The 13,725-nt window shown below is 35.2% G+C and overlaps 1 protein-coding gene across 1 annotated transcript; it reads right to left on the reverse strand.

Annotated features, from left to right (window-relative positions):
* Positions 1–11,460: 11,460 nt before the first annotated feature.
* On the reverse strand, positions 11,461–13,473 carry LOC132623805 (myb-related protein 306-like). The gene is made up of 3 exons (XM_060338621.1): positions 13,034–13,473; positions 12,763–12,892; positions 11,461–12,295 (listed from the first exon to the last, which is right to left on the reverse strand). Exons 1-3 carry the CDS (start codon positions 13,164–13,166, stop codon positions 11,671–11,673), a joined length of 888 nt encoding a protein of 295 aa, XP_060194604.1. The 5' UTR covers positions 13,167–13,473; the 3' UTR covers positions 11,461–11,670.
* Between the last annotated feature and the right edge of the window lie 252 nt (positions 13,474–13,725).

The following is a 13,725-nucleotide window of genomic DNA, read 5'->3' on the forward strand; positions in this document are numbered from 1 at the left end:
TTGCTAATCCAAACTCTACCTTGCGATTTTTCTTAAAAAATTTTACTGAGCAGGAATTCGAACATGAAACCAAAGAATTTTTAGCGAAGGACAAAGGTTAAAGACCACCAATTTTAGGGACAAAAATTAAATACCAACCCCAGCCAGCGGCAATCCTGCAAATTGCCCTCTCCGCTTTCTACTGGGCCAGAGCACGAATAGCTAACTTGGAGCACCACTGTTTAAAGAAAAGTTGAAAATTATGTACTTAACATTTAGGAAGAAACTGGGGCCATTTGCACTTTTGTTCCCATTTTGTGCTGATCGTTAATTTTATCCCTCAATGCAAACTAACTTTTTCGCGGGCATAATTTTATATTTTCGCATCATACTATTTCATAAGTTCTAAAGAAATTGTACGTTTTTCCCTTCACGTGGGTTGGTCTTTAATTTTTGGCCTTCAGAGTCGAACTTACGCCTAGCAGAACATAATTTCTTGAATGGCGAGAGACATAACTTGTGAAATATTATGATACGAAAATATAAACTTATGCCCCGTGGAAAAAGTTATTTTTTCTTGAGGCACAAAAATTAAAGACTAGCACAAAATAGGGATAAAAAGTGCAAAGTCGTCGCAGAATCAACATGAAGTATGCGGGACTGAAGTAGAAAATTGTGATTCTGAAACTTGAAACTTCAAACATACAGATCTAAAGTATGGTATTGTCAAACCAACTGAACTTGAAACATTTGGGTATGGCGTAAGCTTGATAGTCATCACTTTCGTACCCGTAATTCAAAAGTTTGAAAATTTTCGATCCAAAAGATATAAAGTTGGGAACTGTAAAATCTAACTTCAGACCCCAATATCCGAAGTTGACATTTAACCAAAATGAAAAAGATTTTTCAAAAAAAGAAAAAAGAAAAGAAGAGGATAACGTTTTCTTAATCCATTAAAGAGGAATATTTACAAAACTTTCAAATGTCATGAATATATGCAATATAAAACAACTCGTGAACTAAATAACTTGAGGGGCATTTTTTCTGATATTTCACGAATCACGGGGGTAATTTTTTATCCTTTTAAAAAAAAAAAAAATTGTAATGATTCCGTCAGTTAAGTTGTCAAATAAGAGCAAACATGTGTCACTTTTGTATCGGCTAGAGCATAGTTGATTCCAACTTTAAACGAGGCAAAAGTAAATCATTTTGCAAATTATAAAAACAATTTTGAACTGTCACGACCCAACCCGCCATGACAGGCACCCATCTAAATCCTAACGGGCGAACTAACATACAAACCACCTAATCCATTCAATACGGTTTTTAAATAAAACAAGCTAATCAATCATTACTTATTTAACAACAAAAGAACAAGTAAATCATGCCATAAATGTTGTAGTAAGTGCGGAAGTTCTAGCTATTACAATCCCCAAAATCCGAAAGATATCGTACAGGACTCTAAGCCAAAAACATGTCTAAGAACTGAAATCTACCTAATAAATATCCATAATGTCCAAAATAAGAAAAGACATCATAAGTAGAAGATCTTCGGGCGGCCTGACATGAGAATAAGCTCACCCTAAAATCTGTTAGCAATTATCCTCTACGTTAGATGTGAGGACGAATAGCGGTCTCTATATCAAAATCTGCACTCAAAGAATGCAGCAAGGTAGTATAAGTACAAACACTATGTACCGGTAAGCATCATAGGCCGACTAAGATTAGTATCATGCATATCTTATGAAATCAATAAAATAAACAAGCCAGTCAATCATACGCGAATATCAATACATCACAACAAATCACCAAATTGTTAAGAATCACAAACACGTCAACCACAACGGAGATAAATTTACCACTATACCCTCACTCGCTGTACACACATGCTATCTGATGTCATAGCTCAGTAGTCATGACTTGCAGGGGACCCATGGTGTCTATGTACCACTCGTTCAGGAACACTCCTCGGACCCAAGCACAATCTCCGCTACGGAACGAACTTCGGACGCGGGATACAACAATAAACCTCTAGTTTCCGAAACTATCCTCGGACCACGAGCCCATAATCTAGGCCACATGTGTGCCTTGTCATACCTTTTACAGAACGATATTTCTTACCTTCTCAATATTCATATTCACTCATCATTTCATGTCCTAATATCCTCAAGAAGACTATATTAACTTCTCATCACAATACATCCACGACAGATTAAATCACTCAGGAATAATGGCATAAAGCCTACACAACATTCAATCACAAGCACATAGGAGCTTAACCACACAATATCATGTAATGAATACTACACATGCTTTCTCCTAATGGAATCACAACATACATTCAACTAACCAAAGTCTAACTCAAGTAAACCATAACCTACCTCAAAGTAGGTTTGGAACAATGTATGTCACTCTGCCACAACCTTTCCTTTCCTCAAAGCCTCAATATGTTCATGGTCTAGAAATAGAAGACTCAATAAGTCACATTGCTCAATTTGCAAATACCAAGGCAAGAAATACCCTTCTCTCTCCCCATTCTAAGGGTGGATGATTTTCTAGGTGATAGACAACCTATCAAAAGCCCCTAATATTCATAAACCGTTAATTTCTACCACATTCCATCAACATTCCCATTACAACAGTTTCCTATGTCAAAGGCACCATTTTTATAGAACCCTAGGTCTCCAATCACTTAGTTTATACCTCTAACCGTTCAATTTATGATCAAGAGCAACTAACTAATGCATTTAGATGATAACTAAGCGATAATAACCATAACCCATCAAGTTTAGAAGGTTTATTAACATTCTAGGGTTTCTATTTCAATTTCACCATTAAAGACCCATGGAGATGATTACAATAATTAAGGGGAAAGGAATGAGAGAATGAAAAGCAATGGAACTTACCTCACAAGGTTGTCTTGCCCTAGCTTGAAAATTCTATCTAAGTGTTTGTTGGGAAGTGTGTTGGGGTGTTATGAATAAGAAAATAAGACTAAGGTATGAATGAGAAAATAAGACTAAGGCATTAAAAATCCTGCTATTGCTTCCCGTCAACCGCTGCTGCGGTCACTACGCCGTTGCAGCGGTCCCACTATAGCGGCCAAGCCACCGCTATAGTGGTCCCAAGATAAATCGGCACACCGCTATAGCGGTCGCCACGCCGTTATAGCGGCATCGCTGTAGCGGGCAAAGGCCCGCCATAGCGGCCCTAAGAGAAATTAGCTGGCCGCTGGAAGCGGTCAGCCTAGGGCTGCATATCGGTCGGTTCGGTTCGGGTTTCAAAATTATCGGTTTAACTTATTGGTTATCGGTTTGTAGACATGTTAAACCGTTAAAGAACCGTTAAAATATCGGTTAATGGGTTATCGGTTAATCGGTTGTTGTATGTTATCGGTTCGGTTATCGGTTTAACCGTTAAGATTTCACACAACAAAAAAATGGCTTGACCACAAGTGGAACCTGATTTGTCTGTCAACATTCAGTTATACTTTCTATTGCTCCCAAATAAACTATGGGATGGCAACCAAAGAAGCATTTTATCCAGCAGATATTATGAAGCACAGAATGGAACTTTGTTAGCACAGGTAATTAGAAAATGAGGAGTACTGAGAGAATACTTCTTCCACCTCATCCATTAGATCAAATAATCATACGGAACTCTATTTTTCTTTTGTTTTAAAACTACTTCCTTTGAACGTTGATATTAGACTCATACATCTCCTAATATTGAATCAAGCAAGATACTTAAATGACAATTTAACTGAATACTTCTTTCCGGCCAGTCTGCTCTAGGCAGCATATGAAATAATAATACGAGTATCACAGGATGATACTGCTGGAGGTACTAAATATAGGCAAGGGAAAGAATTGGAAGAACCTAAAGCAGAATTTTTTTTGACGTAAGCTTCATAGAGTAAACAGTCAAAACATCATAAATATTGTCTGTTTACATCATCCTAGCATTCTCTTTCTAGGCCATGAGATTCACTAACAACAGGAATACATGAAAACTAATTATCGTTCAACAAAACAAAAGAAAAATAAAGAAACTTAAGTATCAGAAAGAATGAGATTCAGTAACAGTAATGAGAAGAAACAGTCTAGATCCAAGATCACAGTGTACAAGCAAATCTGCTTTCCAGTTCTCTTCAACTCCATGAATAAACAAGCTTATGACATTCTAAAAGGAAACAGGTAGTAAATTTCTCATTCCATTTAATCTCATAAAAATGCAGCACCACAACACCAAAAATCTAGCAATGCACAAGTATACAGTCTAATAAGGCTAGGCTACCATCAACATTTGAAAACATATTAGCACCAGATAAAAGATAAGTTACCATTCCATATTAATAACTTCAAAACTGAAAGTAGCTAATGCAAGTGGTGTTGTAGTTAGCAATAATTTGTCTAGCACCATCAGAATTTCAGAAAACCAAAAACAACAGTCAAACTGTCAAAGAACCTGAAAATTAAATCCAAACATAGTCCTAATAGTTCTAGTCAAGTCAACAAAACAAAAACTACTCAATCCTTATAGTGTTATGCTCTTGCTCCAAGCGATCCAAACAACGCTTTTCATAGTGATCCCAAACAGGTGATCGAGCTTTAGGACCATAAAGTTGAGGCATGGTTAAACCTAATTAACATAGAAACAGAGAAAGTATCGGTTGATGACTTAATGTCTACAACACTGGAAAGATTAAGAAAAAAGTAACATATTCTCTTGCTAAAGAGAAAAGGAACTACAAGCAATATCACAAAGTGAATATAGAAAGGAAGAGAAAATATTTGGAATCAGCAAATGTAATATCCAAGATAGGAGTTGAATAATTAACTTACCAAAGTTTCATGTCTTAACAATCTACACTTCTACATGTCATCAACAGACGGTTCTTTTCCAAGATTGGCCATATCTAAAGAGAATTATATTAACAAGTCAAGCAACAATAATAGTAAATAAATTATTTATAATTTTACATCAATACAAGGTTCTTGTTACCTTTTTCAAGTTGCTCGAGGGAATCTAAATCTTCCTCAATACTTACGGGCGTTGGTTCACTCCGAATCCAATCTTGAAGGCGCACTAGAGCTTGTACCAATTTAGGAGTTAATGAACTCCTAAACGAATCAAGAACGCGCCCTCCAGTACTAAAAGCACATTCGGATGCCACACTTGAAATAGGAATAGCTAACACATCTCGAGCCATCTTAGAAAGAATGGGGAATCTAGGTGAGTTAACTTCCCACCAAAGCAATATTTTAAAATCTTGTCTTCCAATTTCAATATCTTCTGCAAGATATTTTTCTAACTCTAACTTAGAATCTGCACCTCCACTTCCAGATGTATGTCTAAATAATTCCTCATAGAAGTCACCAAATTCTCCTATAGGCTCGAGCCTTGAACTGGAAGTTGCCACTTCTATTGAAGAAAGTTGACTACCTTTATCTTTTGAATCGTTCTTCACATACTCATTAAACAATGAAGTCATGTACTTTAGCACATCTTTTTCTATACCTTGCCCTTTGTCCCCAAACATCTTTTTAAGTCTAAAACTAAGAGAATTAAATTTATAGCGAGGATCCAAAACACATGATATAAAAATCATCTTATTCATTTTTTCTGGAGCACCCCAATATTTATCAAATTTCAGCTTCATCTTCTTTGCCATTTCACCCAAAACAATATCTTCATATGATGTCAATTTTGTCAAGTAAACAACAACTTGGCAAATTTCAAGAAAATGAAAACTTGATGTAACATAAAGTGATCCATAAACCTTCTCAGTAAGCTTGAAAAACATTTCAAGAAATTTTGCAATTCTTTTTACACTCTCCCAATCACTATTCAAAAGTGTACCTGCAGGACTTCCATCGATAGTATCAATAAACTCAAGATGATGTGACAAGCCAATATCACGATCGGAATAATCTGAAATTGCACCCTCATATTCAATAGCCGTATTCAACATCAAGTAGGTGGAATTCCACCTTGTGGGAACATCTAAGCATAAAGATTTCTTAACAAGATTTACATCTTCACAACATTCATGAAACTTCCCCCACCTAGCAGAAGACCGCCTAATGTATCTCACTGTTTGCCTAACTCTTTCAATTGACTCAATTGATTCTTTTATACCATCTTGAACAACAAGATTTATAATATGAGTCATACACCTCACGTGAAGGTGAGTACCAGTCATAAGATTGGTCCCCCATTTAGTTAATTGCTTAGACAACTCTTTCACTGTACAATCATTTGAACTAGCATTGTCAACTGTAACAGTAATCTTTTGTAACCCCCACTTCTGCAAACACTTACTAATAGCCTTTGCCATGTCTTCACCTCTATGACTAGAAATTGGACAAAAATTGATAATCCTTTTATGTAATTTCCACTTATTATCAATCCAGTGAGCTGTAATAGCATATAATTAATTCTTTGCAAGGAAGTCCAAGTATCAGTAGTAAGACACACTCTCTGTTGTGTTTCCTTAAACTCAATCATCAATTTTTGTTTCTCTTCATCAAAAAAATTAAACAATCACGAGTGACAGTAGTACGGGAAGGAATCTAGAAAAAAGTTGTGCCACTATCATAAAATTTTTGAAACCTTCTTTTTTGACAAACCTAAAAGGAAGTTCATCGATAATTACCATACGACACAAAGCCTTTCTACAGGTTTCTTGATCAAATTTCCATGCTGCAACAACTACATCACCCTTGTCACCCACCTTAACAGGTTTAAACACTAATTGTGCTTGATTAGTATCAACATTACGAGGAATCTTTTTACATTTGGGTATATGACCAAGCATTCCCCCTGTACCATGGTCTTTTGTGTCAGCAAAATATTCTTTTTTACAGAATTTACAGACACCCTTCTCATTTCCATCAGGATCAATAACTGGATCAAAATAAGTCCACACAACAGACCATTTTCTCCTTTCTTTCCTTTTTTTGGACTGAATTGTTTGAGTTTGACTTGCTTTTGAGTTAAAAGCTTCACTTTCACCAACTACTTTATCAATTATCATATTTTCAGCCATGTGTTTGTATCACTGTGAATTATGATTTTTCAAAAAAAATAAAAAATCAAACAGATGACAGCGAGAAAACAAAACATAAAAATCCAAATAGCACAAAACAAAACAAACGTTCGTTATCTCGAATTAAATCCAAAGGAAAAGAAGAGGAGAATCAGAAACTTACCGGAAACTGATTGATTTGCCGAACTGAGAATGACGATTATATAGAGCAGAATATAGAGCTGCACGAGATACAAAATAATCATTAGTTTTTTTGTGATAAAATAGAAGGAAAGGCTTAAATACTTTTATTGCACATTGTTGAAAAAGTAGAAATTTCTGCATATATCCAAAAGAAGACATATATAGAAGCATTCTTACGAGAAAAATAAAACAAACTACCAAAAGAATAAGATGAAATGGAGCTTAAGTGTTCAGATTCCATTTGAATTTTGTGTAACTTGAGTTTAGTTCATCTTACATTGTAAAGAAAGAACACAAAAATTAAGTAGAGAACCCTTTTTGCAAGCAATGCTTCAACCAAAAACAGAAATTGCACAAATTATTACCAGGTTTGCAACATTAACAGCAAAAAAAAAAAAACAAATCCATAACCAAAAACTCAATTTGCAAGCAATACAAGAAGAAATTCCCACTATTTCTCAACCCAACAAAGAAAAGACATTAAATTTACAATTCTAAGGAAGTGATTTCCCTAAATTCCTAACCCCAACAAAACCCCATAACAGAAGAGTGAGAATTGAAAACGTACCTGTTTGTGAAAGAGGCCGAAATCGTCAAAGAAGAGGCAAGAAAAAGAGGGGCTTGAGAATCATCGTGAATGGGTAAGACGTAAGAGAGGCTTGAGACTTAAAGAGAGGCAGAGAGGCTGTTTTATGAAGAAATGAAGTAACCCTAATTGTAGTGTAAGTGACTTAATATATATGAAAGGGTAGAAGTGTAATTAATTAAATTGTTATCGGGTTATCGGGTAACCCGTTAACAAAAATGGTCAACCCGCAACCCGACCCAATAAGCCAATAACCCAAAAACACCACCCGGTACCCGAACCGGTAATCCATTAACCCGAACCATTAACCCAATAACCCAATAATCGGTTCGGGTTATTGATTTAACTGTTAACATGCACAGCCCTAGGTCAGCCCACCGCTACAGTGGTACTCCCACCGCCGCAGCTAGGGGTGTTCATGGTCCGGTTTGACTCGGTTTTTGGTTAAAATCAAACCAAACCAATTAAGTCGATTTTTTTTAATATTCAAACCAAACCAAACCATCATAGTATAAATTCTATCGGTTTCGGTTTTGTCAGTTTTATCGGTTTGGTTCGATTTTTGCGGGTTTTTTTGAATTTTAAGAATGTATTAATACAAAGAACCTTTGAATCAAATGGTAACTAAATGCAACTATGACCGTGATCCATTCAAATCTAAGAATCTTCTTAATTAATTCATTAACTTTATTTAGGTATAGGCTATGGCTTGGGTATAGGAATTACAGAAACATAATATCTACGTTTCATGATTCTAGTTACCTCCCTACATATAACCTTTTGATATTACGCAGCCCCTCAGGAATTTTTGTTATCTAGACTCATCATGTTTATGAAGCATTGAGAAGAAAGCACAGAAGTTAAAACGAAGAATGATAAACAGAAAGACAAAGTCATCTACTAAATCTTTTTAAATTCCAATTGCCATTTTCTTCCCCTTAATTTGTTACGGATAAAATGCTAACTTATCAATAGTAATTCAGATGACATGTAAATAAAGGAACCGTAAAACTGAATAAGGCGAAAATTCTATTTTACCTTTAGCAAATTTCTTTTTATTTTATCTTAAACTTAAATGGGCTACATTTTTCTTGCTAATTATTTGAATTTGTATTGGACTTGGATTGAGCTAAATTATATATATATATATATATATATATATATATAATATTTTAAATATGTATGTATCTATCGGTTTGGTTCGGGTTTTTTTGGTTTAACACCAAACCAAACCAAATGTTATCGGTTTCTTAAAATTTAAAACCAAATCAAGTCAAACCAAACTGGTTTTCGGTTTATTAAGTCGGTTTGACTCGGTTTACCGGTTCGAATCGGTTTTTCGGTCTCATTTGAACACCCCTAGCCACAGCGGTGAATTTCGGGCAGTAGCTCAATTTTCTGTCCATTTTTCCCCTTATCACCCCACATTTCATCCAAGGCCTCAAAACACAACATAAAACATGGATACATACAAAAAGACGCCCTACGAATCCAACCGCGTCCTCAGAATTCCCAATGGAGTCCTAAATTTCCATAACGACCGGAAGGATCGTTACATGAACTTATTCGGTTTTTCAATTTGAACACCCCTATCTGCTTCAATGGTAAAGCCTAAAATTAAGCTGCTTGTTATCTCCAATTGCAATTAAAGAAAACCACATGGAAGAGTTAAATGCAGCATGAAGTGGCCTATAAGACTAGCAAAGGTCTTTGTCCAGTGGAGCACATGACTCTGTTTCCTATATATGATCCGCCCTTGACTCTTGTCCATTTCTTGGCTGAGTAACTGTATGGTCCTACCCCATGTGACTACATAATCCTAAAATTTCTAATCATTTATTATTACTTGGACTCTCTTGATTTGGAAAAGTAAGAGAGCAATGATTGTTAAAAAATGCCATCTAATGGGGTTATGGGGTCTCTATTTAGCAGGGACCATTCAGGACAACAGAGTTAACGGATCGTTTTGTTTATGAGTTTGACTTTGATGCTCTTTGTACAATATTCCTTTTAACAGTTTACATCCTAAATATCTGAGTTATCTGTATTTGTATCATTGTATTACCAACTGACGTATATCAACACCCTCTAGTCTCCGTTCGTGCCATCCCATTTTATACGACAGTTTTTTACCGTGGGGTTTGTGCTCTAAAAAGGCTATAAGCGTTCATGTGGCTATAAAATTATGTCACTAAAGGTATAATTGAAAGTTTATAGTTAAATTATTTTCATAAAATGAGATAGAGTGAGCAGTAGGAAAATACCAACTTTAAATGTTGAATATAAAGTCACACTTAGATGGAAATTGAACATAGAAACCTCTTGGTCTTAGGCTCTAAGCACATACATCTAGATTTTGGCAATCACCACACTTTTTTAATTCAAAGTAAAAACCAGATTAAAGTTTTATATTAATGACAACAAAATCATACTCCTCCGTCCATTTTTATTTGTCCTCTATACTAAACATAGATGTTCACTTTTACTTGTTCTTAGAAAACCAAGATAGAATCTAACATTTAGTTCCTAATTTACACTTATTATTTACTATAATCACTTCTAAATGCATTTCCCCAAACATTGGATTTATTATATTCAAAGGGTGATATAATAAAATTTTCATTCTATTTTTAGCTTTTTAATAGACTCGTTAAGTCAATACATCACAAGTAAAAGTGGACGGAGAGAGTACTTAGTACAATCTTGACTTGGGCGGTTGTGTTTATCCGCCGAATCAAGTTATATAGTTGAAAATTGGGGAGGGCACTTTGACACGTGAGCATTTAAGGCAAATACATGCAAATTTCCAAAGCAATTGCTGCCCACATACATTGGTAAAGTATGATAGCAACGCTTGATCAGTGAACAAGTGTATCATGTGAAGTAAGTAATCACATTCAAGCTTTTCTATAATTGTGAATATGGGCGACTTTAGCATGTCACAGGGTGTATGTTAAATGGAATGTCCAATTTCTCCCTTATACCACCTGAATATTCAAATACAAGTAGTTGTTCTTTCCAATTGTTTAGTAATAACTAGTAATAAATTAGCTAGATGCACCTCGTAAGATAAGATTGGAACATTCAAAATGAATATGTATTCGTAAAATATTCTTCACACTTGAAGGGAAATATATTGAATAAACGGGATACATCGTTAAGCATATTCTACCTAGTCTGTCCATAATCATCAAGATGATAACAGAAATGTTGCAAGCAAAGGAAGATTACTAATATCCTCTAGATATTGTTGTATTTTAGTTATACATAGGGCATATTATTATAGAAAGAAATGCTCGTTGACTTTGAGGTTTTCTAGGTATGCTCAAGAGGTTAGTTTCTAGAAGGTCAAAAAGATTGCTGCAGGAAACATCCATATCGTCTAAGCTGCGTGTATCCTCGGTTTCATGCAGTTAGTGCTCAGATAAACCAAATAGAGATTGAATTTAAGTTTTGTGTACCAATATAGTATTGTATAGATTTTTTTTTTACCTCATCAACAGATAATTCTTTATATCAAATTGAACATAGTTACTTGAAAAACAGATTGAGAACTTACTACAATTAGTTATTGTACCATTTAGTATATTAACTATATATATGACTTAAATCCAGTAGACATTAGAGAATGAGTTGTTTTCTTAATTAGCAAAACATAAAATTCTTCTAGCTTAATTGAGTACTGCTCAATTTAATCATAAGATAAATATACACTAATGTTAAAAGCGTTGTACCGGACAAAAAATAAGAATGAGGATGTCACAACTCACATCCATACCTAGTTAAACTGCTGGTAATTAATGGATAAGAAACAAAAACATAATGCAACCAATAGAATCCCCCAAAATGGAAAAACAAAAAAAAAATCCTTCTAAATTAGTAAATCGTCATTTTCATCAAACAACCAACTCTCCAGCATTACTGACAATGGGACTTCATCATCCACTTCTCTCTTGCTTTCTCCATGAAATTTACCAGCCTCAGGTGTCGCAGCCTGAGAAGATGGTTCAAATGACTCGAGTGATTCAAATGAAGACGAATATTCGGTCATGGCATTGTTATTACAAGAGAGTTGAGTACTTGTTGAAGTCTTTGACTGCTCAGAATTATTCGTGGAATCACTTGTGGTCCATTGTTTGAGTAATTTGGCTATGTTTTCAGCACTTGATGCGTAAGTAGAAGTAGAAATTTTCCCTTCTTGTTTTATGTTTGGCTTCACATCAGTAATTGTATAGTCGGGAATTGGGCTTGATTTATCTAGTGACAAGGCATTTTGTAAAGCTTGTTTGGCTATGTTTATATCAGTTTGAAGTGTCCTTTCCCACTGGCCCCTGGATGTTGAATTTAAAGATGATAAACATTGTCCATCACTAGAGTATGAATCACTACCAGAGCTTGCTTCAAGCTTCTTCAGCTTCTTCGTTAAATGGGTATTCCAATAGTTTTTGATGTCGTTATCCGTTCTCTCCGGGAGATATGAAGCTATTGCAGCCCATCTGTTACAGAGAAGCAGAAAATCAGTAATAGGGGAAAAAGTGATTACTACTATTATTATTTAGGAAACAATTACTTTTAAACTCTTCCATAATGACAAATGGTATAGATCAAGCGACCATCCAGATTCATATAAGCATTATTCAAGCTCCCTAATATTCAATCCCATAAAAAGTACTACTCCCTCTGCTACATTTAAAGAGTACATTTCTCTTTTAGTCTGTTCTAAAAAATGATACTATACCTTTCTATATTTGAAAGCTATTTACGCTTTAAGCATTTGCTCTTCTTACTGCCATAAAAATGTCATGACATGTTTTAAGACGATAATGTCTAAAGTTACTTTTAGCATATGCCAAAGATTACTCTTTCTTTTTTAAGCTCACTACATAGTCCTTTGTCCTGTCAAACACAGTCATATAAAACGAAATGAGGAGCATCAAGATAGGTATAATTAAGGAGAGCATACTTGTTGCCTAAAAGAGCTTGAAGCTGGATAATCATCTTCTCCTCTTGATCAGTGAAGCTACCCCTCTTGATTCCTGGTCTGAGGTAGTTAGTCCACCTTAGCCTGCAGCTCTTGCTACATCTGCGCAACCCTACATGAAAAAAAAAAATCCTGATATAACTTACTATATAAACTTAGAAATAATCCCGATAGAACTTACTGTATGAACTCATTTAGTAAACCAGATTGTGAATATAAGAAGGGAAATAGAGAAGTAAAGTAAGAAAAGAACCTGTATGAGTAGGAACTGATCTCCAATTGCCTGGACCATGTTGTTGCACAAAAGAGACCAACATAATATCTTCTTCAGGAGTCCATGGTCCTTTCTTCACCTCTATTTTATCACAACAAGGTGGTCTCCCCATCTCTCTCACCCCTCTTTCTTTTCTTTGTATATTTTATACTATAACGAATAATGAGTTAGTAGTCTTCTATTTTTCTCTTTCTCTTCTTGGAAAAAGCAAAGACAAAGGTTTAAGGTGCTAAGGTTGTTTGATCTGCATATATAGAAAGAGAGAATACGCTGACCCCAAATTAAATAAGAATAGGAAAGGAGTACTGGAAGGGGGTAGTGAAAGAGTCAAAAAGTGACAGCAAGAGCATTTACTCCTCCCATGGGAGAGGCTCAGCTAAAAAGTCAGCTTCTCTCTCTCTCTCTCTCTCTGCCTCCTCGAAACCGCGTGGGCATTCAATGTTAGCTATAAATCATTACTTCTCCCCTTTAACAATCCTAGTTAAGGCTCAGTGTGCTTTTTACTAACTCTACTGCCTCATCAAATAAAGCAGTAACAATTAATGAAAATTTCAACTCATTGTAATTTGAATAAGTCAAACCTACTCTGTTCCAAGATATATAGTGGTTTCCAGGGACAGGGGTTTCCCACTTTCTTCACTGTCTTCTGTTATGGAGATTAAAAAAAAAAA

This window comes from Lycium barbarum, chromosome 12 (genome assembly GCF_019175385.1).
Source record: "Lycium barbarum isolate Lr01 chromosome 12, ASM1917538v2, whole genome shotgun sequence".
Classification (NCBI taxonomy): Eukaryota; Viridiplantae; Streptophyta; class Magnoliopsida; order Solanales; family Solanaceae; genus Lycium; species Lycium barbarum.

Excerpts from the sequence above, each read along its gene's own strand:
- LOC132623805 (XM_060338621.1), bottom strand. The coding sequence starts at position 13,166 with ATGGGGAGACCACCTTGTTGTGATAAAATAGAGGTGAAGAAAGGACCA. Across the intron at positions 12,893-13,033 it reads ATCAGTTCCTACTCATACAG|GGTTGCGCAGATGTAGCAAG; the intron begins GTTCTTTTCTTA and ends TTTTTCATGTAG. Across the intron at positions 12,296-12,762 it reads CAAGCTCTTTTAGGCAACAA|ATGGGCTGCAATAGCTTCAT; the intron begins GTATGCTCTCCT and ends TCTCTGTAACAG.